Raw genomic sequence first — 25277 nt, forward strand, 5'->3', positions numbered from 1 at the left:
CATTTTAATCAGCGCAATAAAGCGCCTTGGATCTAGAAAGAACAATTAGTATTGATAATGCCTCAGCTGTCTTGCCTTGCTTTGAGGAAGGAGTATACTATTTCACATTTACAACGTCAAGAAGCAATTCTAAATGAAATCTTATGATTGTTAAAATGATCTATCATGATTGAGTTGTATTTAATATAGTTTGGGGGGAATGGATAGTTGCCGTTGTGCTAGTGTGTCGGGCACACACACACAGAGGTCAGGGTTCAGTCCACAGAGTTGGAAGTAGATAATTGGGTAGAATATGCGTCCTTTTGGTGAACCCGTTGATTGTTCAGTTTTGGCCAACAAAGCCAGCGCTCTGAACTGAGACGACTGTATATCAGTCCGGAATTTTATACACTCTTACCTCCGTTAGTTTACAGGTAGATCTGAACTGAACCATGTACCCAGATGATAATAGCGTTAGTTATCAAATATTGTATAAAAATGTCAACCGATGCAATGGTCAGATCTAAAATCACTTTACACGATTCGAGGGAATTTCAAAACAAAGGCCCAAATTTCATCTTACATTTTAATATGTACTAAACCTAACGAAAAATGGTTTTGTACAGAAAACACTCTGCTAGCCTGCTTACAAAAGCTATCTTCCTGAGATTTCTGTTTCTTGAATTCTGTTCACACGAACGCTTTTCAGTGCTCCCGCAGAAACACAAAGAAGTCCTAACTGAATAACTTGATTAATGGTTCTTGGTTAAAATATATTTGAATCTTTAAGGACTTCATCGTTTTTAGTAAATTAAAAGTAACGGAACTAAAATCTATCTGTAACTAAATTCTGTACAATTAACTGGTAATGCCATTTGTGTTTTGCATTAGCTCGGATTAAAACCTACATCTCACATGTGTGATTCTATCCCTGCAGAAAACTCTTAACAGTTTTATCGTTAAATTTACATCTGCATCTGACTCTTTAGTAAATTATTCAAGCCGGTGCCACCAGAAAAGAAAAAAAACACCATTTTACTAAGTGACTGAGTGCCTTTTCTCCAGGAATGCTTCATTGACTGCCATTAGTAAATTAATACAAAATAAAATAAGTAATTATGTCTTTTATTTTTAGCGAACCTTAATTGTTTTTGTACCATTTCACAATATACTAAGCATTTTTCACTCTGATGTAAATAATTAATCTGAATTTTGACTGAATTTTATTTCTTTAAAAAGCTAAATCGTTTTAATTTCGTTGGTTTCTTTCGCCGAATTTCGTGCAAAATGTATAGGGCTCTATAGTAAAATGTTTTGTGCTTTGGAATTATATTATTTTTTGTCTTGTCTGCATGGTTGTAAATTATTGAATTTCGAAGAAGAATCCGGTGTTAGTAAAGTCAACATCCCTGTAGTGCTCTATCGTTGCAGCACAATCCAATACAGGAAAATAATTTAAATAAAATCGAGTGATGTGTTAAACGAATCCCAACACGGAAGTTTATAACGTTATATAATGTGTCTTAAATGTTGGTAAAATAACTTTCAGAATAATTATCCGTACTTATAGAAAACGGTAAACATATATTTTAGTTATTCAGGGAAACACTGTTAAACGCTGTGTTTTTCCGCATTTTGGAAGTGACTAGGTGTCAAATTTATAAGTTTTTAACGACTTTATTCCTGCTCTCCTGAAGAAAGACGTTTGCTCGTGATGCAATCACACACTCGGATTAAATTCCACACCAAAGTCATGTAACTTCACATCAGGAATTACCCCCTCTTCGGAAGCTGCATGGTTATGTTTGCTTCTGACGATTTACATCGTTTTGTGTATAGATTCGTGACACAGGTACAGAAAATCGAGAGTAAATCTATGTTGAATAACCGTCACTGTGAACTAAATATTTCACGTGTTGTGAAAGCAAACAGTTACAAGCCATCGCAGGTAATAAATAATCATCGACATGAGGTTTTATTTGAAGTTTCGTCTGAAATAGCCCCTTTCAATATCAATACGACATTTAATGCCATTCCGTTTTAGACGACACTACAGACAGATATCCACAGCTAGCACCAGATTTCCACAAGCACACACGGCCTGGCTTACACACTACACACACCCAACAGTTCAGAAAAGGGGATCAAACACGACTTCTATTACACACAGATATTTGGGGATATGTTGCAAGTTCATGTACAGAGCTCAGAGGCTAAAGCATATTAACTCTTGTATGTGTGGCAGTGCACAGTGGACTCGTGCCCAGAGCACAGAGCCCAGGATTAACCTTCAATAACAGCATCTAATAATCCTTACAGCTGCAGAACACGATTTAAGCAAAGTCCTTGTGACAGAAAGGTGATACAGACACTGACTGTGTGAATCGAAACAAGATACACGTCCGTTAACAGCCCGTCTGTGAGAAGAGGAGGAGAGGCTGGAGCGAGAGGAATGGTCCGTCACTGAAGAATGACTTTGGTTTTCTGGAGTTTTGGTCCACATGTACAACGAGGTCGCGGAGTATTTTTTGTGTCTATAGACCCAGACCCGAGGCCGTGGGCACCGAGCTCAGTGGCTCCTGGGTCTGGCTGGGCGTCCTTGATTGCTGGCTTGCAGGTGACGGGTTGGTAGCGCGCGTTTTAGTGTTGGGCAGTTTGTGATCTTTCTTCCACTTCATCCTCCTGTTCTGAAACCATATCTTGACCTGGCGTTCAGACAGGCACAGCGTGTGTGCTATCTCGACTCGTCGACGCCTGGTTAGGTAGCGATTGAAATGAAACTCCTTCTCCAGCTCCAGGACCTGTTGTCGGGTGTAGGCAGTCCGCGACCTCTTCCCCTCTCCTCCATTAAAACTGTTCGTTACTAAATACAAGGAAAGCAGCGTTATCGTCAAATTCAAGGGAAAACGGTAATGCAAGAAGCAACACAGCAGGAATATAGTGCATTGGCTGCAGTCCAGCAGAAAGTGAGAGTTTGGGTTAGAAGGCAGGCAAAGACACATGGTTCAGGGACGGTACATGGCAATAGAATTTATGAGGGGCTTTAATTACTGACCTAGCAGTTTGGCGCTCGTAAATTTCCTGAAAGAGGCCGCGGTTTCAAAGGGGTTTTACACTTTCGAGGAGGTGACTGACTGAGAGTGGTCTCGTTTTAAGGCTGTGGCATAACTTACCGGTGTTAACATGCACTTTCCTCATCCAGGGGTACACCACCGGCTCGGCTTCCTTCTGCGCGCCCGCCGCTGTCTCGTTCCCGCAGCAGGCTGTGGCGAGGGCTGGTCTCTCACAGCCCTGGCTGCGGCTCGGAGCCTGGTTCCGAAGGGCTGGCTGGGGCTGAGCGCGACTTTGCTGGGGGGCGTCTTCCGGTCCATTAGTATGGATACTGTTGTAGCCGTAGCTCTGCTCCCTGTAGTTGGACCGCTGGTAGAGAGCCTCGTGACGAGGGAATCCAGGATCTCTCGGCCGCTCATAATACTCGGGAGAGGGGGTGGGCATATAGCTGTTCTGAGAGAATTCTTCGCAGGACGGGAAAGCAGGCTCGATATAGTTGGAGTTTATCAAATACGAGCTCATGGTCATTAATTTGAGCAGGGAAAAAATACTAATTTTTCTCGCGTTGTCGTTTTTCTGATCTCCACAGAACCCTCCTACTCCCTGTCAAATGTACGAAGTTGCGTGATCACGTGCAGGGAAGGACCAATGGCAGAGTCTCTGGTGGGCACCGCGCACGCAGACGCCAATGGCAGGTCAGACATGGGCACAGCGACACCGGTCACACCGTCAACAGTTCTGCTGCCTAATGACATTACAGCTGAACGGCAAAACACAGAGATATTGAACACGTTTTCCAAAACACTGCTTTTTTGGAGATAATTATTTCTCATTTCCTCCTCCTCCCCCTCATCATCATCATTATTATTATTATTGTTGTTGTTGTTATTATTATTATTATTATACCTTCTAACTGTGGAAGCCAAAGTGCATGAAAAAAATATTTGCAAATGACAACATATTTCTCCTTGGAAAGAGATTTTTCGGATCTATAGAACAGGGTTAATGGTTACTAAAGCGACATTACAAAACCATTTTCTCAAAGAGTATTTTTCAACTGACGGCACATCTGCGTAGATTATATTCGTTATGATTAAACGAGAGAAATACATAAGAAATGTTTTAATTTAGTGTAAGTAAAAATAACAACTATGGCGATCCCACTCTCGCCCATATTTAATGAGAATTCACCCTTCACTTGCAGAAACCCGTCCTCTAACTGGGGTGGAGCATAGTTAAGATTTGTGACTCTCTGAGATAAGATCTATTGCTTTACTTTTAGATGTTTAAACGTTCAGAGTATGTGTGTTATGACTTTTCTGCGTATCTGTTCATACATTATTCTTCTTTATTTTAACATCACATCTTTGATTGTTAAATTATGACAATGATAAAGATAAAAAATAAAAATGCCTTTCTTCTAATTATTATATTGTATTCTTTTTTAATCCCTGAAAATACTGTTTTATTAAGGTAACTATTAAGGCCCATGCGAAACGCCACAAAACAGGAAAACGTAATCTTCAGAAATGTCACGGAATTACTTCATTCTTGCGTCTGACAATTAATGGAAATAAAGGAACAAAAAACGCGCATCGCTGTAAAATGAAATCGATAACAGCAGAAGCTGATCGCTTACACAGCTGCTAGTTCCCACACAGGGCGGGTTGCTGGTTGCTGCTGTATTTGTAACAGCGGGGTTTGTGAAGAACAGTCTTGTTGGTTCGATGGATTCTCCTCTGCGTTATTCACATTATTTAAAAAAATAGGGAGACAAACTGCATGAAAATGATGAAACAAGAAATAGACTGTATTGGATTTCAATTACTCTGTATTGTGGATGTCAGAGGAAATGTAATATATATTATTTCCCTGTCTGCATCCGGTACTGGACTGCCGGAGCCTTCTTTCACAACCCAGGGTACTGCAGGAGTTAACACTCCTGGGTCACAGTGCTTCGCTCCGGTAACCCCAAAACCCTCAACTGCTATCTACGATATTGAAAAGGAGAAAGATTTAAAAGAAAAGCGAAAAGACAATTTATCTGACGCTGCTGCATAAAAAATATAGTTATTTTAATGCCCTATTCTGACGTATTTTACAAATTTAGCAGATACCAATGAAAATAGCCTTTAGGTGAGTAGGTTACAACTTAATCGAATATTGTTGTGCTATTTGTTACTGAGATGGTAGAACATCTGCACTGTTATCGATATGCCTGTGAAACAATGAATTTTCTACACGTAAGATTGTTTTCAACCTCAAAACGCTGTAAGCATAATTCATTCGACTCGGCGCTGAACCATGAAAGGCTGCACTTGGAGACAGAACAGAACTGGCACCAGGCATGCGGCACTGGGCTCTCTGGCCAACAGCAGTACCGCCGCCTTCACCTGCACGAGGCACCGTCCTCTGGACAGTCTTCACGTGCCAAGCACGCCCCCCTGTCCACTGTCGCCTCGCCCCCTGCTCACCCGGTCCCGGAATGGTTCGGAGACTTCGTGTGTTTGTCTTCTTGCCGTCAGAAATGGAGCAAACCCCGTTGCGCAAAACATCCGTCGGTATCCACAATGTCCCTTTCCTACCGCGGAGCCCGCTGCCTGTGTCGAGAGTTTTTTTTGCGTACATTTCGGATGAGTTCAAACCTCACTCTCGTATGCGAACCTACAAGTGACCCAAAAGTGGCACCGTCGGCATTTTGTTTCTTATTAATCTTGGACACTGACACCTCTTTGTTAAATAACAAGGCGCGTCCTTCAAGAGGCAAGATTTTCATATTTGTTAGACTCAGTGACCTGAAGTTCACCTCACCCTTGGACTTAGCCTTTTGGAAACTGCGTGCAGTTTGAGGGCGATAACTAACTGCTTTGCCCAGGTCAACTCCCCGTAGCACCACAGAGACAAAACAGCTCAGAACTGCCATTACAAAGCGTGAACCAATTCAGTCGTGAGGCCAGAAATGCACTCCTTCTTTGACGCTTCTTAGCATATGCACAACAAAGTAAAGAAGTTGATAGCCACTCAAAAAAATGGAGATTATTTTCTTGACTTCTTTATTTTACATAAAAATAGATTAGAAATCTAACCAAACTAGCATTATTATTATTTATGATTATTATTTATGTCATACGTTACATTGATATTTTTTCCGAAATGTAAAAATGAGAATTATAGCCCAAGACCGGTCTGTTTTGTTTTCTCGTGTTATCTCCTGAATCCTCCACACTCGTGTCATACGTGTGGGAACGCGCACACACAAATATTTACAGCACAATACAGCAGGCGAGAGGGTTTATCTGTGACAGCGAAGGGCGACAGAGAGAGGAAAGCGCTCGAGTTCCCACGCTGCTTCTGAATATTCCCTTCTCCTTAAAAGACGGCGAATGTAAAAAGTGAAATTTAAATTCAGAATTTAAAAACGTTCTAATGAATTATTTTCGCCTGAAAAAATAACCGGCACTGTTTGACAGGAAAGAGATTTTGATTTTTTGTTGTTGCTGTTGACAACATGTTTTGGTCAGCTTGCTGTCCTTATCGGGCCGAAAGGGAGCTCAACCAAAGACGAGAAACTGTGTCGATTATTCAAGATCTATTTCAATTTTTTTCACTTCTTAATAAGTCGTGTGTGTTTGCTTCATGGTCGGTTGAAACCTGTATGGAACAGATATTTTTACTTTAGCCAAACGAAAAACGAGTTGTCTTGAAGATGCCGGATTCGCTGCTAGTGACCACGAAAGAGTGCAGATCAAAATCATTCCTTGCTTGACCTAAGTAAACTTCCAGAGCTTTGCGAAACATCCATAATTTATTGTCATTACTGTTGTAAAGCCGTATTTAGAATTCAGTAGCATTATTGATATTGATCAAATGTTTACAAAACAGAACTCTTCTCATAGCTACTAACATTTCTTCATGACAAGCATATTTCGTAATCAGTTTCTATTTTCCTCCCTGTGCCCCTTTAACTGGAGTATATATACCCATTTGTAATATACTGTACTGAGGAGTTAGTTGGCTAGTTAAAATATTTATCGTATAATGTTATTTGATTTCAGCAGGAATAAAACCGATCAGCAATCTTAAAAATAGAGTGACGGGCGTCTTTATCTGCATGATCACAAATTTTAAAATGTTGTCTGTTCATATAAAAGAATGTGTTCTACATATTCTTTTTTAAATCCGGTGGCACAGTCGTCAAGCCAGAAAATGTCTACACTGGGATTTTATTTGGCGTCCCGAACCGTTGAAACACATCCAACTTGCGGTTTTGACCCCGTGCAATTTCAATGGCAACATGAAAGCTCTAAGGGGGACCTCGCTGCAAGGCACCAGATTGCTGTGGGTACTTGGAGATATTAACATATTATAGAAACTCGTGTGACGCGAGTGTGATTCTTGGATGAAAAATGCAGTTAACAATAACAGGATTTTATCACTTGCCGGGTTCTGTTTCGCGTCTAATACATTCAAAGCGATAAGGCTGAAGTTAAATAAGGAAACTATTCCTGAGTGCTCGCGTGAGGCTTTTCTGTCTTTTTATTCACCAACACTGATTCGTGAAGCAGCATGAACAATTGCCAATTCTTTCAGTAAAATGTGCCTTGCATAGAATTGTTTTATTGCATATACAGTTGAACATTTTAAGAACAATAAGCTTGCAAAACTGAAAGTGTTTTTAAACGGTGTATCTAGAGACAAAAAGTTCCATGTAAGGAAAATGTGATCCATTAGTCGTGATGCAAATTCTGGTTGAAATCCAGCACATTTTAAACGTGAAAAGAAGTCCCCGTTTCCCGTGGTACATAATTGAGGTCGCCCCAGAGCCTGAGTTCACCTGGAGTCCACAGTGATACATGTGTAATTCAAAGCTATTTTATCTTTTGTGTTGATAGTCAAGATCGCTGTTATAACACTGACATCAAACTCTGTCTGTGCGGATGACGAAGGGTTGTGCAGACCGTAAACTTTTGACCCTCATTTTTCCTTCTCTCCTCCGCCCCGACTCGCGATGTGTCTGCCGCTCAGTGTGCAGCAGCATCTCGCGTGAGGCAGGAGAAGAACATGTGTCTCTTTGAGGACAGATTATTATGATTATTATTATCAATGCGGAAAGGAGAGGCTTCTTCGCTAAGGGGCACTAAATAGTAAAGGCAGCCTCATTCAAACGGAATATGTTCGTCATATGTGGTGTGATTTCTCTCCCTCTTCTTGTTTGGCCAGTTTCACCCAGAAAGACAGATACAAACTAATATGTCAACGTTGCCCTGCACAGCGGTCTTCGGGAATGCTTATGAATGCAGGGGAAAAAACCTCAAGCAAATGTATTTTAAAAATCGCCTATAATTTTGTCAATCCAATGCATAAAGACATAAATAAAGCATCATTATGAGGGGGTTTAGGTCTGTGTTGGTGAACATCGTATGTAAAAGTTGTGTATTAAGACTCAGCGGTTAAATTCGTTTTGAATAATTGCCTGCCGCTGAATAAATGTGCACATTTGTGGGAGAGTCTGGAACAATGCCTGGGCGCACACGATGCTGTGCAGGATGGCGCATTGACGATGAACTTGGCCTAAAGCGAGCTCTGCTGGTGACTCCAGGGGTGTGCAGATTCATCTGTCTTGCCTTATTTGACCTCGCGGTGAACTGCTCGGAGAGCTATTTTTCATGCCGTGACACGGTCCACAGCTCAGTGTACCGATTTTCAGCACTACTAAAGCGTATACAAGAATTCTCGTTGGATTTCATTATATCACTAAACAATTTCCTTGTCGTTTTAATGCAGCAGTATTGGTTTGTCTTGTTTTTTAATGTAAAATAATCCTACTTCATGTCATGAAGAGACTCCTTAAACAGCCCAGTTGAAGGATAATTGTGAAACGAATTCATTTGAATGAGAGCGTTTTCTCCGACTTAGCTTTCACGGTTTGCAAAGAAAAACAGTCCTGTAAAAAGTTAAAAACAGTAGATACTCGATGATTTGGAAATAACACGACCTTATCACGACAGAACAAACGAAACTCGTTGGTGCTGACACTTTTTAAATAGATTCAACTTGGCTGTCCAATTTGATCTGATTTAAGTATAACATAGAATAGATTAACATAAAACAGCACTGAACCTACTTTACAAATAACTCGTTAGTTTCTTATGAAAATGTCACTCTGCTTTCAAATGAAAATATTTTCAATTTGAAACAGGCGCATTGGCTCCGAATGTCTTGCTCTTATAGAAAATGAAATTCCTTCCCAACTCTCCAAAAAAATTCAAAACAAAACACCAAACTTCTGAAATCAACACGACGTTTTGCTTGTATGCCCGTGTCGTGTGCGTTTTTATTTTTATGATACAAAAACATCTCTCTATTGGGGACCCCAGGCACAAATTTAAGAAGCTGCCCCCATGTGTATCTGTCGATCAAGGGAACGCAGCTCAGGCCTTGCAAACCATAACGAGGGAAAGCACGTGTGAGTGTGATGGTGGTGGGGACACTTTCATGGTTTCGTTTGTGACAAGTTTCTGCATAATCCGTTTTTAGATGTGTTGTACATGCTCAATAAACGAAGATGCAGACAAATGACAGCACCAATAACTATTAAAACTGAAAAAGTTCGCGCACCACAGTAGTGTTTTCTTTGATTTGGATGGTCATATGTTTTATTTTGAAAATAATATTAGATTTTCCGAATCATTCGCTTCAGTTCCTGTTGAGCGACACTATCAGACCTATAGGGCTACAGGCCTCGAGCTCCCGTGCAGGACGTTTCGGTCATCCAAGAAACCAGAGGGCAAACAAAGACAATCTAACAGGCTGCATGCGGTTGTATCAGTTGTATATCTGCGAACTTCCGAATGTCTGAATGCTTTGCAAAAAAAAAAACACGAAATCAGCAGGCCTACATAAATTTAAGCAAATCATTATTATTCTTTCAAAGGGGAAACGTTTTTTAGAATCTGACCTCCTGAATCCACAAAATCCAAATTTCCATGAATAGCAGAATAACCGATTCTGACATTTCCCCAAAAGAAAAAAAACGGGAAACGATATAATATAGTTAAACAGAATTGGTGTCTTCCTACAAACCGAAAGAAATGATTACACATTCAATAGAATGGTGTTTCGTACAGTTTTTCAATTATCTTCTCACAAAATGAGAAACAAAAATTCTAGTCACGACCCGATTTTATTTCAAATTAGTATGGGATGTTTAATCTTTCCCTCCTTTGTCAAGTTTAATTTTTGTCGTTTTGGCCGTATTAGTGTCAGGACAATGCTGCAAAAACTTTAACGCCTTGCACTAGAGAAATCGGTGTATAAAATTCCGTGTTTCTTGTAAAAATCCAAAGGATAATATGCAGCCTTGAAATGCGTGTGTATGCATATGTAAATGTATTTAACAACACATTTCATAAAACTGTCCATTTTTTGTATTCAAAGCATGGGAAGAATTTTTCACGTCAATGACAAATTTCAGGTGTCCTCCCAATTTAACAACCGAAAACAAATCAAGTTTCCCAGATAAAAGCTACATCCTAGCCACAGCCGGAACCGTCCTTCAAAGACACAAGACTTCTCCCTTTGTTTACACCCCAGTTTTTATTGCATATCATAAAACTCGGTTAATTGCACTGGAATGTTGTGAGGAGACATTTTGTGGAAACAGCCGCTTGTTCACAGGAGGCGTGCCTTTTCTGCTTTCACTGCCCTGACCTCTCACTTTAAGGGTGAATGTATTATTGGTTCTTTAAAGGATTACTGTACTTCAATTTTAACGAACTTTTCCTTGCAACAAACATACCCATCTTCAAACAGTTTCAAAGAACTTACACGCCACAGCATGAGCACGCTCCTTTATAAACCCCCCAAGAGATCTAAGATTTGCTAACCAGCGATGGTCTACACAACCACGAAAAAAGTTTGCAAAGTTAGTTAACAGTTAATTCCAAAAGGGGGATGTACAATATAATAACACTAGAATATCAAGAAACACTCTGCGGAGAAGGTAATACACGTTCAAGAAGATATGAAAGACAAATCAAGATACATAGCAAAGGAATCAAGTAAATTACTGCGGACAGACCACTTAGTTAACATTAGGCCTCCATCTCAACATCTGCCAAGTGTTATACTCCAACCATCGCAATTGTCAAATTAGAGTGAAGTAACCAGAAACAAAGACACAAAGCCCATTCACAAACCCAGCACGCTGGGGAGGAGTTAACCGAACACACACCAAAGGAGCAACAAACACGGGCTGGTTTTAAACAGCTTACCTTGAGACGGTAGCCATCGTTTCACGTGCTTTGGCTGTGCTTTCTGCATCGTTCGCTCTCTGAAAGAAGAGTTGGTGTTATGGTCAGGGAACACTAACAGCCTGCAAAAGAGTCAAACGGAGCCCTGCGTCAGTGTGATTATATGTTATGTGCAATATACTGTTGGATGTCAACTCCCCAAAACCATAAAACTTACTTTAATGGCACCACGTGACTTTTTATAGCCAGTGAGCCTATCTGTCTGTGCTATGGATGATTTTACGATCTAATTCATAGACAAAACCCCATTCATTTGGCACCCAAATGTCATATATAGCCGGAACTGGGATAATAAAGTTTACGGCTTTAAACTTAAAGAAGGATTCAGAATGTTGCCATTTAGGATAGAGAAGCACAGACCATCCTTCTGTGTAGTGGTAAGGAGCATTTAGTCTCAGGCGCGTAATTATGGGTGAGTACAGTTAAATCTGTTTTTCGACCTGTTGAATTTCTAGTGAGAAGAAACTTAAGTACGTTAGAGACGACAAACAGAAATGTAGCGTTAGAGTCTGATAAGTCATCAATTTTAAACATAAATCTAGAAAAAATCTGCGGCAATGAATCAATTTTTATGTTTTATCTTTCATTGTGCTAAATGGGTTCACGCTATTCGTTTTGTTTCGTTTTCAGTGCGTCAAGGATGACGGCTGTATGATAAAACTAAAGCTGGATTAATTTTAAACATTTCCGCGCAAGTAGCTGCATCAAGTAGGACAGTCTAGTACTCTCGTGGAGGCCGCATTTTCCCAAATTTGTTTTGAGCACAAAGTGCCGAAATGCAACACACAATACATGAAAAACTGTAGAAAGTTTATTATTTTTATTGTTACTTCCAGTCATTCTTAAAAACAAATACAAAAGCGATCACGATCTGTTCAGACAGCCAAGCCATGACTATGCTGAATACCTTTTCACAAAAACACACATCACTGTCGCTGCGCTTTCAAGAGCAACTTACTGAAGTTCGTGCAAAGAGTCATACAAAGGCACAGCAAGGACATAAAGTTGTGGAATCATTGTTCCTTCACGTGTTCACAACTCACTACAGTTACAGATATACAAGGTAGGTAGTATTTCAGTATTTTAAATTAACGATAGCATTGGTTACAAAGAAAACGTCGATTTTAAGAAACCAGTATTTCCTTAACAGCTTGGAGCTATTTAGACATTCAGCATACAAATACATAACACATATTAGCAACACATATTATTATTTTCGTTATTTTTTTTTAATTAGAGTGCAACACATAACAATTGTACTAAACGGATTTTACTGTTACTTTAAGTAACACAAGCTTATTTTGCTCCTTAGTACAGTAAATAAGTTAAAACGTTTACCCCATTTTTTTGTCAACACTAAGCCGATAAAAGACAAAGTTTTACAGAAAGCAGCTGTAATCATACAAGCAAGACCAGTTGAACGGATTAAGGATAAAAAGGCTGGAGCTGAAGGATGTGTTTGACCCAGCGCTCAGGAGTTCTGGAAAGTCTGTCGCTCTGACTGGAACAGTCCGTCGGTTTATTGCCAGTACTTCTTCAAGTGCTTAGAAATTAAGGACGGTACGCGGCTCCGGCTGCTGCCATGCTCATGCTTTTCAGTTTATTATCTTTTTTCCATTTCATTCTCCTGTTCTGGAACCAGATCTTAATCTGTCTCTCCGAGAGGCACAGAGCATGAGCTATCTCAATCCTCCTCCTCCGGGTCAGATACCTATTGAAGTGGAATTCTTTCTCTAGCTCCAGCGTCTGGTAGCGTGTGTAGGCTGTTCGAGCTCTCTTCCCTTCGGGTCCTGCGAGGTTGTCTGTGACACAGAACCACATCACTTACATCACTAGAATAATAATAATTATAATAATATAATAATAATTGGAAGTGGAAAAAATCACTTACACTGTTTACTCTTAATCTGACATATCCTAAATCCCTCGAATTCACTAAGCACAACAACAATGGCGTTTAATTACAATAAGAATATAGTCACTGGTTGCCTGGTACTACCTAGGCTCCACTGGTCATCACTGGTCAGAAAAGTAGTGAAGAAAAATCACTGATGTATATTATTTTAGCCAGCATCTGAATTTTCTATTTTTGAAATCAACGTTCATTGCCAATATGCGACAGAGAGGCGTCTGTCACATATATTAAAAACTTCTGAATCCCAACCATCATTTGCAAGAACAAACACATGAAGACCTCACTTCAAGGTTAAAATTCGAGCAGATTGTGAGCCGTGCTTTGGGGGATGCCATTGTGAATCCGCCCCGATAGTCAGCATTCTGCAAACATTTTGTTTGCTTTTTCCATAATGGACACAGAATGTGCATGAAACACCACACCATCCTCAACTTCATGCTGTGGTCCGTCTCGGGCAACCACGCACACTCGGTTAAAACATGCGGTATAATTTAAACCCACCATGCTGCATTTCAGTGTCCAAGGAAAAACAAGTCGGAATAACAGTAACAACACACTGAAATGAATAAAAGAAAAGAGAAGCAGTTTTACCGTGGCTTATGTGCAGCTTTCTCATCCAGGGATATATCTGGGGCTGTGATGTTTCGCTCGCGTTTTGGCCGTTCTGTGAATTTGTCTGGACGCTGCCCGCCGAGTTGTCATCCTGGGGAGCAGGCGGCTTGCCTGCACCGTCCCTGGTTAAGAGAGCGCTGCTGCTGCTGCTTGAACTAGAGGAGGAGGTATTAGGGCTGGCTATGGAGTTTTTAACAGCGCGGTGAGTTTCGCCGAGAGGCGAGCTGGCAACGGAGGAGCAGGGTAGAGGGTCAGGAGGTGGCGAGTGAGTCGCGGAGGCAGGCTGATTGTACCTGGGCTCTGCGGATGCGGCTGTTGCACTAGATGTGTAGCTGGGAGCCCTTTCACTAGAACCAAAGTGACCGGAGGTCGAGCGCCCGACACTAAGATCCATCCCATTGTAACCGTAGCCGTACCTGCTGGAATGCATGGTCGCAGAATCTCTGTATTGCTCGTTCACCGAGCTGTGATCTCCATAATTATGTAACTGGTAGTCCGGGCTATTAGGATAGCGACCGCAGAATGAGTTTACAAAATAAGAGCTCATTTGTTGATATTGTTCTATTTTTTTAGAAAAAAAAGATATGTGTGTGCTTGATTTGTGGTCTTGGTCGTTTTGTGCGTCTATAGCACCCCTGCACAATTTATGATGAATTATGGAAATGACTGGGACATGTACTTGATTCCCTCCTACGTAGGCACCCAAATATGGGGTACGACTTTGAGTCACGTGCTTTTGTTGTCCAGTCGTAAATCCTGCCTGATGACCTCCAGAGGTAAACTCGTGCACAAACAGGAGAGCTGGGTGGATGCCGGCGCTGGGGAGCGCGCACGGGGAAGGGCGCCGCGCTCCGGCTCCTGCTTCAGTTGTCGTCTTGCGCCACCCTCTGGAGACTCAGCCGAACTGCCCGTTTCGATCAGGGGAGTGCGGGCAGGGGTCGAATAAAGGTTAACAGGCATTGCTGCAGTATTACTCGCGTTTTATTCATGATATGATTAATGCAACCTGAACGCTACGACTTTTATTGCGCTTTTTCGCCGCAAAAACAAATATAATATTCGCTCCTTTGACAATTTGATATTTCCCGGCGATTACTTCTTCACACTGTTTGGATTCAACCGCAGCCGCGGATGGAATTGTAATTAAATTAACTGTAGTAAGCAATGTAATTCCGCTGGAGAGTTATTTGATCCTTAAGGCTTCGGTTATTTTGTTCTGTTCCTTTTGATATCATATCTTTCTTTAATTACTGTAAATGCGTAACAACATAAAGCTTGCGATTGTTTTTTTTTTTTTATCCACAACAGGATATTCTTTGTGCGCGCTTTTGTTTTATCTCATAGTTCTTTTCTTCCCGCGTTTAGGTTTATAACAGAAATGAATGTTATACTTGCTGGGTGAATGTAGGCAGTGTTTTGCATATAGCTAAATCGCTATCTGAAGGCGAGGAATATTCCGGAATATAAGCTAAGTGCTATATGATAAACATTACGTATATTCTTTATAATGCATTTAAGATGAAGAAAAATAATGTTAAGTATATTTTTTATTAAAACGTCCCCTGGTTGGATTTGAAATCATTGAATAGGGTAGTGTCCGGTATATTTAATTTTGTCAAAAACGGGAACAGTTATAATTTTGCGCCCATTCACGCTGAATCATTATTACGGTGTATTTTTATTTTATTTATATTAAATCACAGTACCGACACTCGAATCAGTTCATAATAATAACATTTCGCACAGTGTACGCGTTGTATCTGCGGTTATGTAAATTCACCACATTCCTTGCCTTCAGACGGCGAAACACCTTCACACTTGGTTTCTGGAAAAATAGATTTCGTAGCTATTTTCTTTAATAAATCACTAGAGCAATAAAGAAGACATTTTCGGAACAACGTCCGTATTCTTAACGGAAAAGTATCGGAATTATTATTTTTCTAAAAATACATCAAATAAAAAAAATGAATCTAACAACAACTATTGGACATGTTCCTAATCTATAGATCTGAATTTCTTATTTCAGTAACATTTAAATATTGCTTACGGTTACTTTTAAATCAAGATATGTGACGCTCTAATTGGATTACATAAAAGATTTGTCATTTTTTGTATCACAGCAATAAATAAATATATACGTAAATTAACAAGTAGAATATTGTTCTGAATTTCCACATCGCAGGAAAGGCCTACAAGCACAAGCGGGCTACACAGAGCACTCCCCTGTTTTCTCTTTGACGTCCTCGCTGTTCTCCTCTGCGGAGCTCAGAATTTTGTTCTCTTTTTTCCACTTCATGCGTCGATTTTGAAACCATATTTTAATCTGTCGTTCTGTTAGACAGAGAGCGTTAGCGATTTCAATGCGACGGCGTCTAGTTAGATATCTGTTAAAATGAAATTCCTTTTCCAGCTCTAGAGTTTGGTATCTGGAGTAGGTCTGGCGCCCACGTCTCCCGTGCGATCCATATATTGAAGCTGGAGAGAAGGAAAAAATTGACCAGACTATTTTTTACACCCAATGCAGTCCACACCTCATTTTAGATTAAATATACATTTAGTGGCAATCCTGGAAAGGACAGTTAGCACTGTAGTACGTGAACGTGTCAGAAACTGCCACTCAAACTACATTCAGCTGTACGTTTGCAAACGGTGTAGTTAATCTTGGACACAACACTTTCTATTTTTAGAAATCTAAACTCTTTTAAGTTTTGTGAAGAAGCATAGCCCTGAGATTCACGCTACAAAGTTGACAGAGCAAAATTTAATCAAAAGAGTTTCAGGATTCGTCTACAGAAACTCAGAGGTGCAACAGTAGAAATTATTTCAGCTTCTCGTATAACTTTGCAAAGTTGCAGGAATGATGGCGAGTTGAGCTCTGTACTCACCATTGCAAGAGTTCATCCTTTGCATCCACGGGTGAGCTGATGCGGGGTACTTCCGGTCGGGGGGCTCATTGCCGAAGATTTTGCTTTGTGTACAGTCCGGTTTACAGTGTTGGTCACCACAGAACTGCAGGCAACTGTCGCCTGCCCCCTGCTTGTCGCTGCCCGCGGGGTAAACGCTCACTGGATCCTTGTCTGAGTGATAACAGGACGGCCCATACTCATAAGGCGCTCTGGTGTTAAACACAGTGTTGTGTTGCTGATAGAAACACGGGGGTGAAAAAGTCTTGTCTGGAATCGCAGAGGGTCCATGAGGAGCTGGGAAGTGCCTGAGTGCATCATAGCCAGATGTGTACAGCGGGATTTGTCCGAGGAAAGAATCCTGCCCAGCGGGAAGGGAGGCAGGGAAAGCTGGGTTCACAAAAAACGAACTCATTTGCGCCACAAACCGAACTATTGTGATTTGTTGTGTGTTTGTACATCTGGCTATAACTATTAGTGGTCGCCCAAGGTTTGTTTCTAGGTGGCTAAGCGCCAAAAGCGACAGCAGCAAATATAACCAGCTGATTGTCCGCTGGCCAATAGAAACCGCTCCACAGAGCCATCACTCCCCAGGGCACTCGCCGTACAACCAGTAAACTTACAAACAGCCTCATCAGCCCAGAACCGCGAGCCGGCCAATTAGAGTTCAATAAGACATTCCACCGGACTGTTTTTGTAACCGAGAAAGAACAGAGTGCAATGATGTCGAAAACGAAAACAGCCTCACCTACACTTTGTGTTTACCTTACTGCCTTCTTCTGTAAATAAAAATACTGTTTTTCAAAGCTCGTATTTTGAACCAAACGACACATATGTACACGTGAGTGTTCGGAAGATGCACACAAGTTTAAATGAACGTGTCCAAAAAAAAAAACCATCGGAGTATTTTAGATGTGCGAAATTTAGAGGTATGTATTTTTGTATATGAAATACGAATTTATACATGAACGACTGTGCAACCTGCTGTTGATAAGCTTAGATGAGAAGAATTTCCTATACAATTACCAATTATTTTTGCAGTAGAATTCTAAATCTTACATAGAACATTTGTCAGCTCTGATTGTAAGGCTTGAGCGTGTTATTGGTATTAGCATCATTGACGGACTGTAATAATTATGTTGATAATGATTATTGTTGCAGTTATACACGTAAATACATTGCTTGCTAGTCATCATTGAAAATGCTTAATGTACCCTGTGTTATGTATTTAGGAGATGACTCTGGGTGACAGCTGGATAGTCGCAGGCCTATAATTTCCTCACAAGCGTAAAAAAGCTTAAATAAGCACGTACTGTAAGAAGGCTCGGAGCGCTCTGGATTGCTGTAACTAATACAGGCTCTTGTGATATTTGGCGGTTGATGGTTTACTGCATAATTGCATTACGTATTGTGTCCACAGCGATCATTACCTCATGTATACATACGCTGCAAATACCTAAAAATACTCAATTTTGTGCTGAATTGCCAAGCGGTGCTAAAATAACGTTTTCTTACCTGAGGCGTTATATTATCTGTTAATTTTAACAAAGCCAAAGTGCTGTCCGGTTTCCAAATCAAATACAGTGTTTTGACTAAATATAATCACATTCAAGTGTGTCGGTTTCTTCTCCACCTGCCGTCTTTATCACTTAAATTATTTTTTTCAACAGATTTGTTTAATTATTCACCGAACTCCGAAGATAATCAACACCGAGGAACACAGAAGCCGAAACTCCAGATGATCAAGACGCAAAAGCAGGGCCCTGTCTCGAAGCGGTATATTTTGACTGCTCTTTGGAGTTTATTGACACTTAAATATGATCATTTTTTGTCTAGGTCACAAATTATTAACAATTATTTTATCCAAACATTACGGAAAGCCATTGATTTGACTTGATTTAGAATTGATTTGATATCATTCGATCAAAGTACACGTACACAATGATACCAGTGAGTATGAATGTTATAACCGTGGCACTACGGATGCGAAGGTAATTAAATAAAGATTAAAAACTAATGAAAGCAATAAGGTCATACAAAATAAGGAAAATCTTAAGAAGAACAGCAAGACGAGAGTATGCATTACTTGTATTATGCTTTTAGTAACAAATAAACTTGATAGACCTTTTTCTCCTCAATATGGCTGTCTACTTTTGTATCGTATTGAGGAAAATCTTTTTTTGTCTGACCAGTAGTTTTGTTAAAATTCGATAAGGTCTGCAATACAACTCAAGACTTTATATGCTTTTCGAACTGTGTTAATATGCATAATTATTTTTCTACATGTATTTTTGCAACGCTAGATGTAAAAGTAATAGTATTCTATGTTCGTACAATGGACATTGGCAAAATATTATCTCAGATATTAAATAGAAAATATAAATGCAACCACTTGACAATAATAAATATTTTAACACACTTATTCAACGCGCACCGATGTCTTTCTTAACCTCTTTCAAAACACTTCTCTTATTTAACAGAACCCAGGTTCCGTCGTTATACAGTGTTCATTCTTACCACAAGATGGCGACCTCGAACAACAAGCTGCTTTTACCTTTCTCAGTGGCTGCGTACAAGGCGGCATTCAGATCATTAAGGAATATCAAACGAAAGCAAATAAATATTCCTCTAATAACTATATTATTAAAAACGTTATCATTAGCTTGACTCTGCACATTGAAAGGTAAAGCAAGCCTTGGGAGACCTCAAAACATTACAACGTCAGAGTAAAGAAAAAGATATTGATTTTGATACTAAATGGTAACTCTGTCTACCCAGGTACTGAAAATGCAAAATGACCATTGCAATACAAATTTACCGGTGAATATTATGGGTCTTATGTGTAACCCATTAACGAATATGTTCTCTTCAATTTCTAAAACCTGTTAATGACATTGAGTAAAAAAATAAAATGATATATTTTGATGTCACATATTGTTGCTGCCTGTTAAATAAGAAATACATTAATCTAAGAACAACTGAAGTTGATACAAATCTGTTACATGCCAGAAATAACGATAAAATATACGTACAGTGCATGTACTTCGCCAATGAATATTTCATTCCAACAGGATTGATGGTCTCAGTTTCAGTTTTTTTTCTGGCCAGAAATACTTTAGAAGCCGCAAACACTCACCAGCAACAACTATTACAAGTAAAATTGACAACACACGTTGGGTGAATCTCAAACATAATTTAGATATATCCTATAAGAAATTATGCTTCTGCCGACTGTGCTGTTCATTACGTAATTAAGTAGACCATTCTCTTACCTCTCATCAAGATGGCTTGAACGAATTAATAACTCTTGTTGGTGTTTTACAGTAGCCAGTTTGACAGGTAGACACGACCCTTCCTATCTCACCGTGCCAAAAGGATCAGGAAATCAGCCCGGCTGTAGCTTGGAATATGTTGTTGCTTTCAATCCGTTATGCCACTCCTTCCAGTGCAGGAATCTGAAATTCCCAACCAAGGAATCGTCTCTGAGGCTCCGTACAAGCCGATTCTCGGTCCACATTGTTCATGTGATAAAACAAAGAACAAAAGACAAGGGAGCTCAGAAGCGATCCGAAGCAGAACGGAGCTAAGCAGAAGAATGCAGCTCTATTCTCGAAAGGGAAATTATAAAAAAGTTCATGTTCACGGCTACAATCCACATGACCGTCAGCGGCCAATGGAAATACTGAGCAACTCGTAAAGTTGTATTGCAAAGTTGTAAATTTTCATAAACAACAACGGATTTATGGCTTTTTCCTTCTCCGTGAGGGGGCAGGTCACAGATAGGCGCCATCTTACCAAAAGGACAACGACAGACTTTAAAATAAAGAGAACATTTATAGTTTTATTTGATTATCAATTATATCCGTAAAATGAAATTGTGAATAATGAATTATCGCTAAGGTTGAAGCTCAGGGGGGATTAACTTGCATTAATACGATTTTACCTTCGTTTTTGAATTTTTTTCACCTTTTTTCTTCATTATGTGAGGTCATGTTAACTACAAGGGAAATGAGTACAAACGTAAATATGATATTTGTTGTTTATCATTGAGTATTATTCTTTTATTATTGATGTGGTTGTCGTCCGTATTGGTATTCGATTATTTTAATTAAAAGCCGTAAATGCTGCGTCTATACAATCGAAATTTGAAAAACAAAACTGCAACAGTACTTTAAAATCCAGACTCCAAGAGCCCTGTCGCAGTATCCAGTTATCCTTTGCTTTCAGATGAAGTGTATAAAAACGCAAACAGTATTCAGCTGGTGGTATTTTGTAACATTTAGAGGTCGAAAAGGTCACGATTGATCTTGTTTCGTTATTTTTCTGTATAGTGCAATTAATGATGGGATTCAGTTAAAAACAAGGTTGTTAGCGAGGGAACGTGTGTATGTATAGTCGCTGTACAATACTCAGTTGCCCGAGTTAAAACAGCCGTGATCGCATGTCTTCATAACTTTATGCATTAATTTGACAACAGTTTAGCATTCATGTGAATTCATGTTTTATTTATCAAAATTTCAATGCCTACAAACACTCACGTGCTGTGTTCCCCCCGTCAACCAAATATTGATAAAAACAGGCATAAGCGTCCCAGAACAGATTCCTAAATACAATGTATCTACTATATCTGCAATGCACATGCTACATACAATACATTTCACAACGTCACCCAGAGTCGAATGACACGAAATTTTCTTTTCTACAACGATAAATAAAAAGCTATAGTCCTGTGCGTTTCCTTAAACAATACTATCATTATTATTGAGAAATGTGGTTATACATATAGGCCTACTCAGAAAACAAAACGTGGAGTTACAAGTAATTTATTCCGATTGTACACACTTCATCAGCAACACTATTATTACATTTTATTACGTATAGTGTTAAGAAGTAAGGTTACAACAGTTGCCTGTGCATTGTAGCGCTGCCGTGTGGTTTAAAAGCTTTTATTTACAATAGACATTTCACATGCATACCGTATTACACAATAAAAAAGTAGCTACTGTTTTTGTTAAGGTAGTTCAGGAATGTTGATCGAATACTATAATACAGAAGCTCAGATAAGTTTATATTTCTAAACACATTGACAAACTTTATCAATAGGTAGGTTTTGCTTTTAATGCACGTGCCCGTAAACTATAACCTGAAAGTGTAATAGGTAGTTTAGTTAGTGCTTATAAAGGTTAGACCTACTTTAATGTTTCATTAATCTCCCTTTCTCTGCTGTTACTAAAAACAATCACAGAGAATGAAGCTTTTAAATTGGATTCATTTAATTAAAAGTCCACTATTCCGCAGTTCCCCCGTGGAACGCATTGATGTTTGATGTAAATCGATTACTTAAGCACAAAATGTTGTTGTGCTGTATTTTTAAATATCTCTCTTGTTACTAATGTCACAATACAACACAATAGATTTTTAATGTTTTGCTAAATATCAGTCCAATAAACCAGTCTTATTTTCCGCGGATGTCTGTCCTTTCCTATGGGCTTTTCTCTTCCTCGTCGTCGTCGTCTTCCTTTTCCTCAGCTGTGGTTTCGGTGGCGGCGGTGGAAATCGAGGTGTCCTCCTTGTGCTCTTTCTTCCACTTCATTCGCCGATTCTGGAACCAGATCTTGATCTGCCTCTCGGTGAGACACAGGGTGTGAGCGATCTCTATGCGCCGCCTGCGCGTCAGATAGCGGTTAAAGTGAAACTCTTTCTCCAGCTCCAGAGTCTGGTACCGGGTATATGTTTGTCTTCCTCGCTTTCTGTCCGCACCTGCAACACAAACACAACGCTCAATTTCTTTATATGTATTTCTGTCGCAGACAAAAACGCGTAAGACCTCACAAGCTATTATGTAATGTTAATCTAAAATTAAATATCTACAGGAAGCAATTCGGAAATCTGAAGAAGTGGAGATGCACGTCTTACTGTATTTGTAGAGCTATCGCACTAACGTAATATGTGTTTTTATATCGCATTCCAAAATTCACGCAAAAAGACACATTACACGGACAGAATCTTTACCTGAAACACCTTTGGCACTCAAAAGATTTTTAAAAAATATGTCACTTAGTTGTGGCGACTGTTAGATGTTGCCCCTTGCGTTGACATTTTACCACTGATATTGATAGTAGTACAAGGCCCCCCAAAGACAACCCTATACATGTATCTATACATATAAATAAATGCTTAGATGCATAAAACCATTTATACGGACTCTAAAAAGATTGATAATATATCAGCAATATATACTTCAGAATCAGAAAGGCAGAAAGAGAGGAACAGAGGTTACAGAATAATCACATATTTAATATATCCAGCAATAAACACAGCATAAAATAAATAAATAAATAAAATGCATCATAAAACGAAGAACCCTAAATAAAATAAAAAGAGACCAAGAAAATAAGACTCCAGAAAATGTGTAGCCAACCTGCGTTTCAAACATCAAACAGGCTACAAGGTGCTTTGCGCTCTCCCGACTAGTTCTTCTTTCGAAGGGATTTTAGCCCTTATCTGTAGGTAAGATGCCCTGCAATTTCCTTACAGTGGGATCCATGAACGTGGTGGCTTTATACTGGGTTAATAATAATAAACCTTTTCATTTTCTCTTTTCTCCAAAATCGGGGAGAATAAACAACTGCAAACTACTGAAAATTATACGAAAAGGCAAAACAAGACATTTACCTTTAGACAGAGCTTTACAGGAACGGAAGTGAAACGGATTAACGAGGTCGGAACTCATTACTTGCGTAATAAAAGTTTTATGATTTCTCATTTACATACAATGCCACGGGCTCTCCGGGCAGAGGCAAGCCGTCAGTAATTAAAACCATAAAGCCTTCTCTGACAGCGAGTGTAAACGCTCTTTTACAGTTGCACTCGGGGGTTTCCGCTTCACTTTAGCCCTACCTGAAGTTCTCATCCAGGGGTACATCCGGAAACTGCTCTCAGAGAGCGAGCTGAGGTTAGCGGGACCCGTCTTATCACTGCCGCCTTTGGCCAGGTCATTGCAGAGGACCGGCAGACTCTGATCAAATGAGTTGCAATGCAGGTTGTAACCTTCCGAGCCTAGGTTATACCCGGAGGTGAGTACGGACGGGTTCTGGTACATGGCATTATTCACCGTGTAGAGCCCGGGCAAAGCCGAGGAGAAAGCTGATGTTCCCGGTCCATATGCAGATCTCTGAACGCTGGGTGCGAAAGAGCAGGAAGATTGGTCAACATTTTGAAAAAGGGAAGTCCCCGCCGCATATTTGCTGAAAATACTATTCACATAATAGGAAGAACTCATAATTTTGGACGGTGATTTGTTGGCCAAGACGCTTCAGTGTCGTTTTTACGAGGTAGCGTGATAAATGACAGCATTACACCCCAGATTTACACCAAACCCCATCTTCCTCGGATCCGAGCGAGTTTGTTCACGTGACCCACCCTTGTGACCGGAGCAGCCAATGGCTGCTGCATCTAGAGCGAAAGACACCGCAGAAACTGACTATTTGAACATTTGGGTGGACAACAGCAAAAAAAAAAGATTAAAAATAATAAATTATGTTAAATTGAACATGTGCCATTAATCCTTCGACAATTTAGCCTTCCTCTGTGGGGCTACCTGTTTACAGAGCATAGAGCTGAAATCTGGAAAGGTAAAACAGGCCAAAGGTAAATTCCATTTAATCACGCAAAACATGTCTAAAAAATATGAAAATAAGTCATTCCTAAACCGTCTGCCATTTCAAAATATTTCAGGTGGGCTGCATTAGAATGACGTAAGGTGTTTAAAGTCTGTATAGTTATTCCACTCTTCGTGGTGAAATTACTCTGGCAGTCGTGCGCCTTTGTCAGAACAGCATTGCGCTGCGCTCCTGAAGGGGAGGGGGGGCGATAACTCTCAGGACGGCCCCGAGATTCCGGATTACTTCAAGCGATCCTTTTACGCATTTTCAGAAAATCTTTCATCTTAAAAGTCAATGCACAGCATCGCACGTCGCTTTTATGATTTCCACAAACTGCTGTAAGAGCACTGTTACGGGGTTGTGTTTTCTGCATTTTGAATTTTAAGATGGCCTGCTCTGTCATCGGGTTTCATTTCTTCTCTGGTAAAACCTCTACCATATTGCAGAAACGTAACGTGTTGCAGCACGAAATATAATGGGTGCGTATTGGGAATATTTGGTTTTAACTAACGTTTTCAAAGATATATTAATACGTTTAATGTAAATTTAAAATGATTAGGAACCGGGAAGATATATAATTCCTTTTTAAAAAAAACTTACCTTTGTTTTCATGATTGGTACTCTACCAAGGCGAGAATTCGTTTATTCTTCTACCAGCCTTCAAAGCAGCGTCAATTCCAGGACAAACTCATCCATGCAGCGCCTGAAGCTTGTCCAGCGGTCTGGGCTCGCTCGAGTGTGGAGTCCGACAAGCCTGCTCCCCACCAGCTATATGGCGCACCATAAACACCAGTGACACCAAATACATTCCTGTGGTGAACCCAGACAAAGACGTATTTCT

At 40.0% G+C, this 25277-nt stretch overlaps 4 protein-coding genes across 4 annotated transcripts; all 4 read right to left on the reverse strand.

The window, feature by feature from the left end:
- Nucleotides 1-1931: 1931 nt before the first annotated feature.
- On the reverse strand, nucleotides 1932-3839 carry hoxa4a (homeobox A4a). Its single transcript, XM_088928749.1, has 2 exons — nucleotides 3153-3839; nucleotides 1932-2842 (listed from the first exon to the last, which is right to left on the reverse strand). The coding sequence occupies exons 1-2, from the start codon at nucleotides 3556-3558 to the stop codon at nucleotides 2514-2516; spliced, it is 735 nt and encodes a 244-aa protein (XP_088784875.1). The 5' UTR covers nucleotides 3559-3839; the 3' UTR covers nucleotides 1932-2513.
- Nucleotides 3840-12177: 8338 nt separating this feature from the next.
- On the reverse strand, nucleotides 12178-14547 carry hoxa5a (homeobox A5a). The gene is made up of 2 exons (XM_088928750.1): nucleotides 13849-14547; nucleotides 12178-13144 (listed from the first exon to the last, which is right to left on the reverse strand). The coding sequence occupies exons 1-2, from the start codon at nucleotides 14414-14416 to the stop codon at nucleotides 12894-12896; spliced, it is 819 nt and encodes a 272-aa protein (XP_088784876.1). The 5' UTR covers nucleotides 14417-14547; the 3' UTR covers nucleotides 12178-12893.
- Nucleotides 14548-14656: 109 nt separating this feature from the next.
- LOC148823229 (homeobox protein Hox-A6-like) lies at nucleotides 14657-17187 on the reverse strand. Its single transcript, XM_088928751.1, has 2 exons — nucleotides 16755-17187; nucleotides 14657-16344 (listed from the first exon to the last, which is right to left on the reverse strand). The coding sequence occupies exons 1-2, from the start codon at nucleotides 17185-17187 to the stop codon at nucleotides 16076-16078; spliced, it is 702 nt and encodes a 233-aa protein (XP_088784877.1). The 3' UTR covers nucleotides 14657-16075.
- Nucleotides 17188-21272: 4085 nt separating this feature from the next.
- LOC148823230 (homeobox protein Hox-A7-like) lies at nucleotides 21273-24163 on the reverse strand. Its single transcript, XM_088928753.1, has 2 exons — nucleotides 23673-24163; nucleotides 21273-22532 (listed from the first exon to the last, which is right to left on the reverse strand). Exons 1-2 carry the CDS (start codon nucleotides 24052-24054, stop codon nucleotides 22255-22257), a joined length of 660 nt encoding a protein of 219 aa, XP_088784879.1. The 5' UTR covers nucleotides 24055-24163; the 3' UTR covers nucleotides 21273-22254.
- Nucleotides 24164-25277: the final 1114 nt, after the last annotated feature.

This window comes from Atractosteus spatula, chromosome 12, assembly GCF_055471065.1.
Source record: "Atractosteus spatula isolate fAtrSpa1 chromosome 12, fAtrSpa1.hap1, whole genome shotgun sequence".
NCBI lineage: Eukaryota > Metazoa > Chordata > Actinopteri > Semionotiformes > Lepisosteidae > Atractosteus > Atractosteus spatula.

Coding starts and splice junctions, on each gene's coding strand:
- hoxa4a (XM_088928749.1), bottom strand. CDS start 3,558: ATGACCATGAGCTCGTATTTGATAAACTCCAACTATATCGAGCCTGCT. Junction 2,843..3,152: donor GAAAGTGCATGTTAACACCG/GTAAGTTATGCC, acceptor CCTTGTATTTAG/TAACGAACAGTTTTAATGGA.
- hoxa5a (XM_088928750.1), bottom strand. CDS start 14,416: ATGAGCTCTTATTTTGTAAACTCATTCTGCGGTCGCTATCCTAATAGC. Junction 13,145..13,848: donor AAAGCTGCACATAAGCCACG/GTAAAACTGCTT, acceptor TCTGTGTCACAG/ACAACCTCGCAGGACCCGAA.
- LOC148823229 (XM_088928751.1), bottom strand. CDS start 17,187: ATGAGTTCGTTTTTTGTGAACCCAGCTTTCCCTGCCTCCCTTCCCGCT. Junction 16,345..16,754: donor AAGGATGAACTCTTGCAATG/GTGAGTACAGAG, acceptor CCTTCTCTCCAG/CTTCAATATATGGATCGCAC.
- LOC148823230 (XM_088928753.1), bottom strand. CDS start 24,054: ATGAGTTCTTCCTATTATGTGAATAGTATTTTCAGCAAATATGCGGCG. Junction 22,533..23,672: donor CCCCTGGATGAGAACTTCAG/GTAGGGCTAAAG, acceptor TTTGTGTTGCAG/GTGCGGACAGAAAGCGAGGA.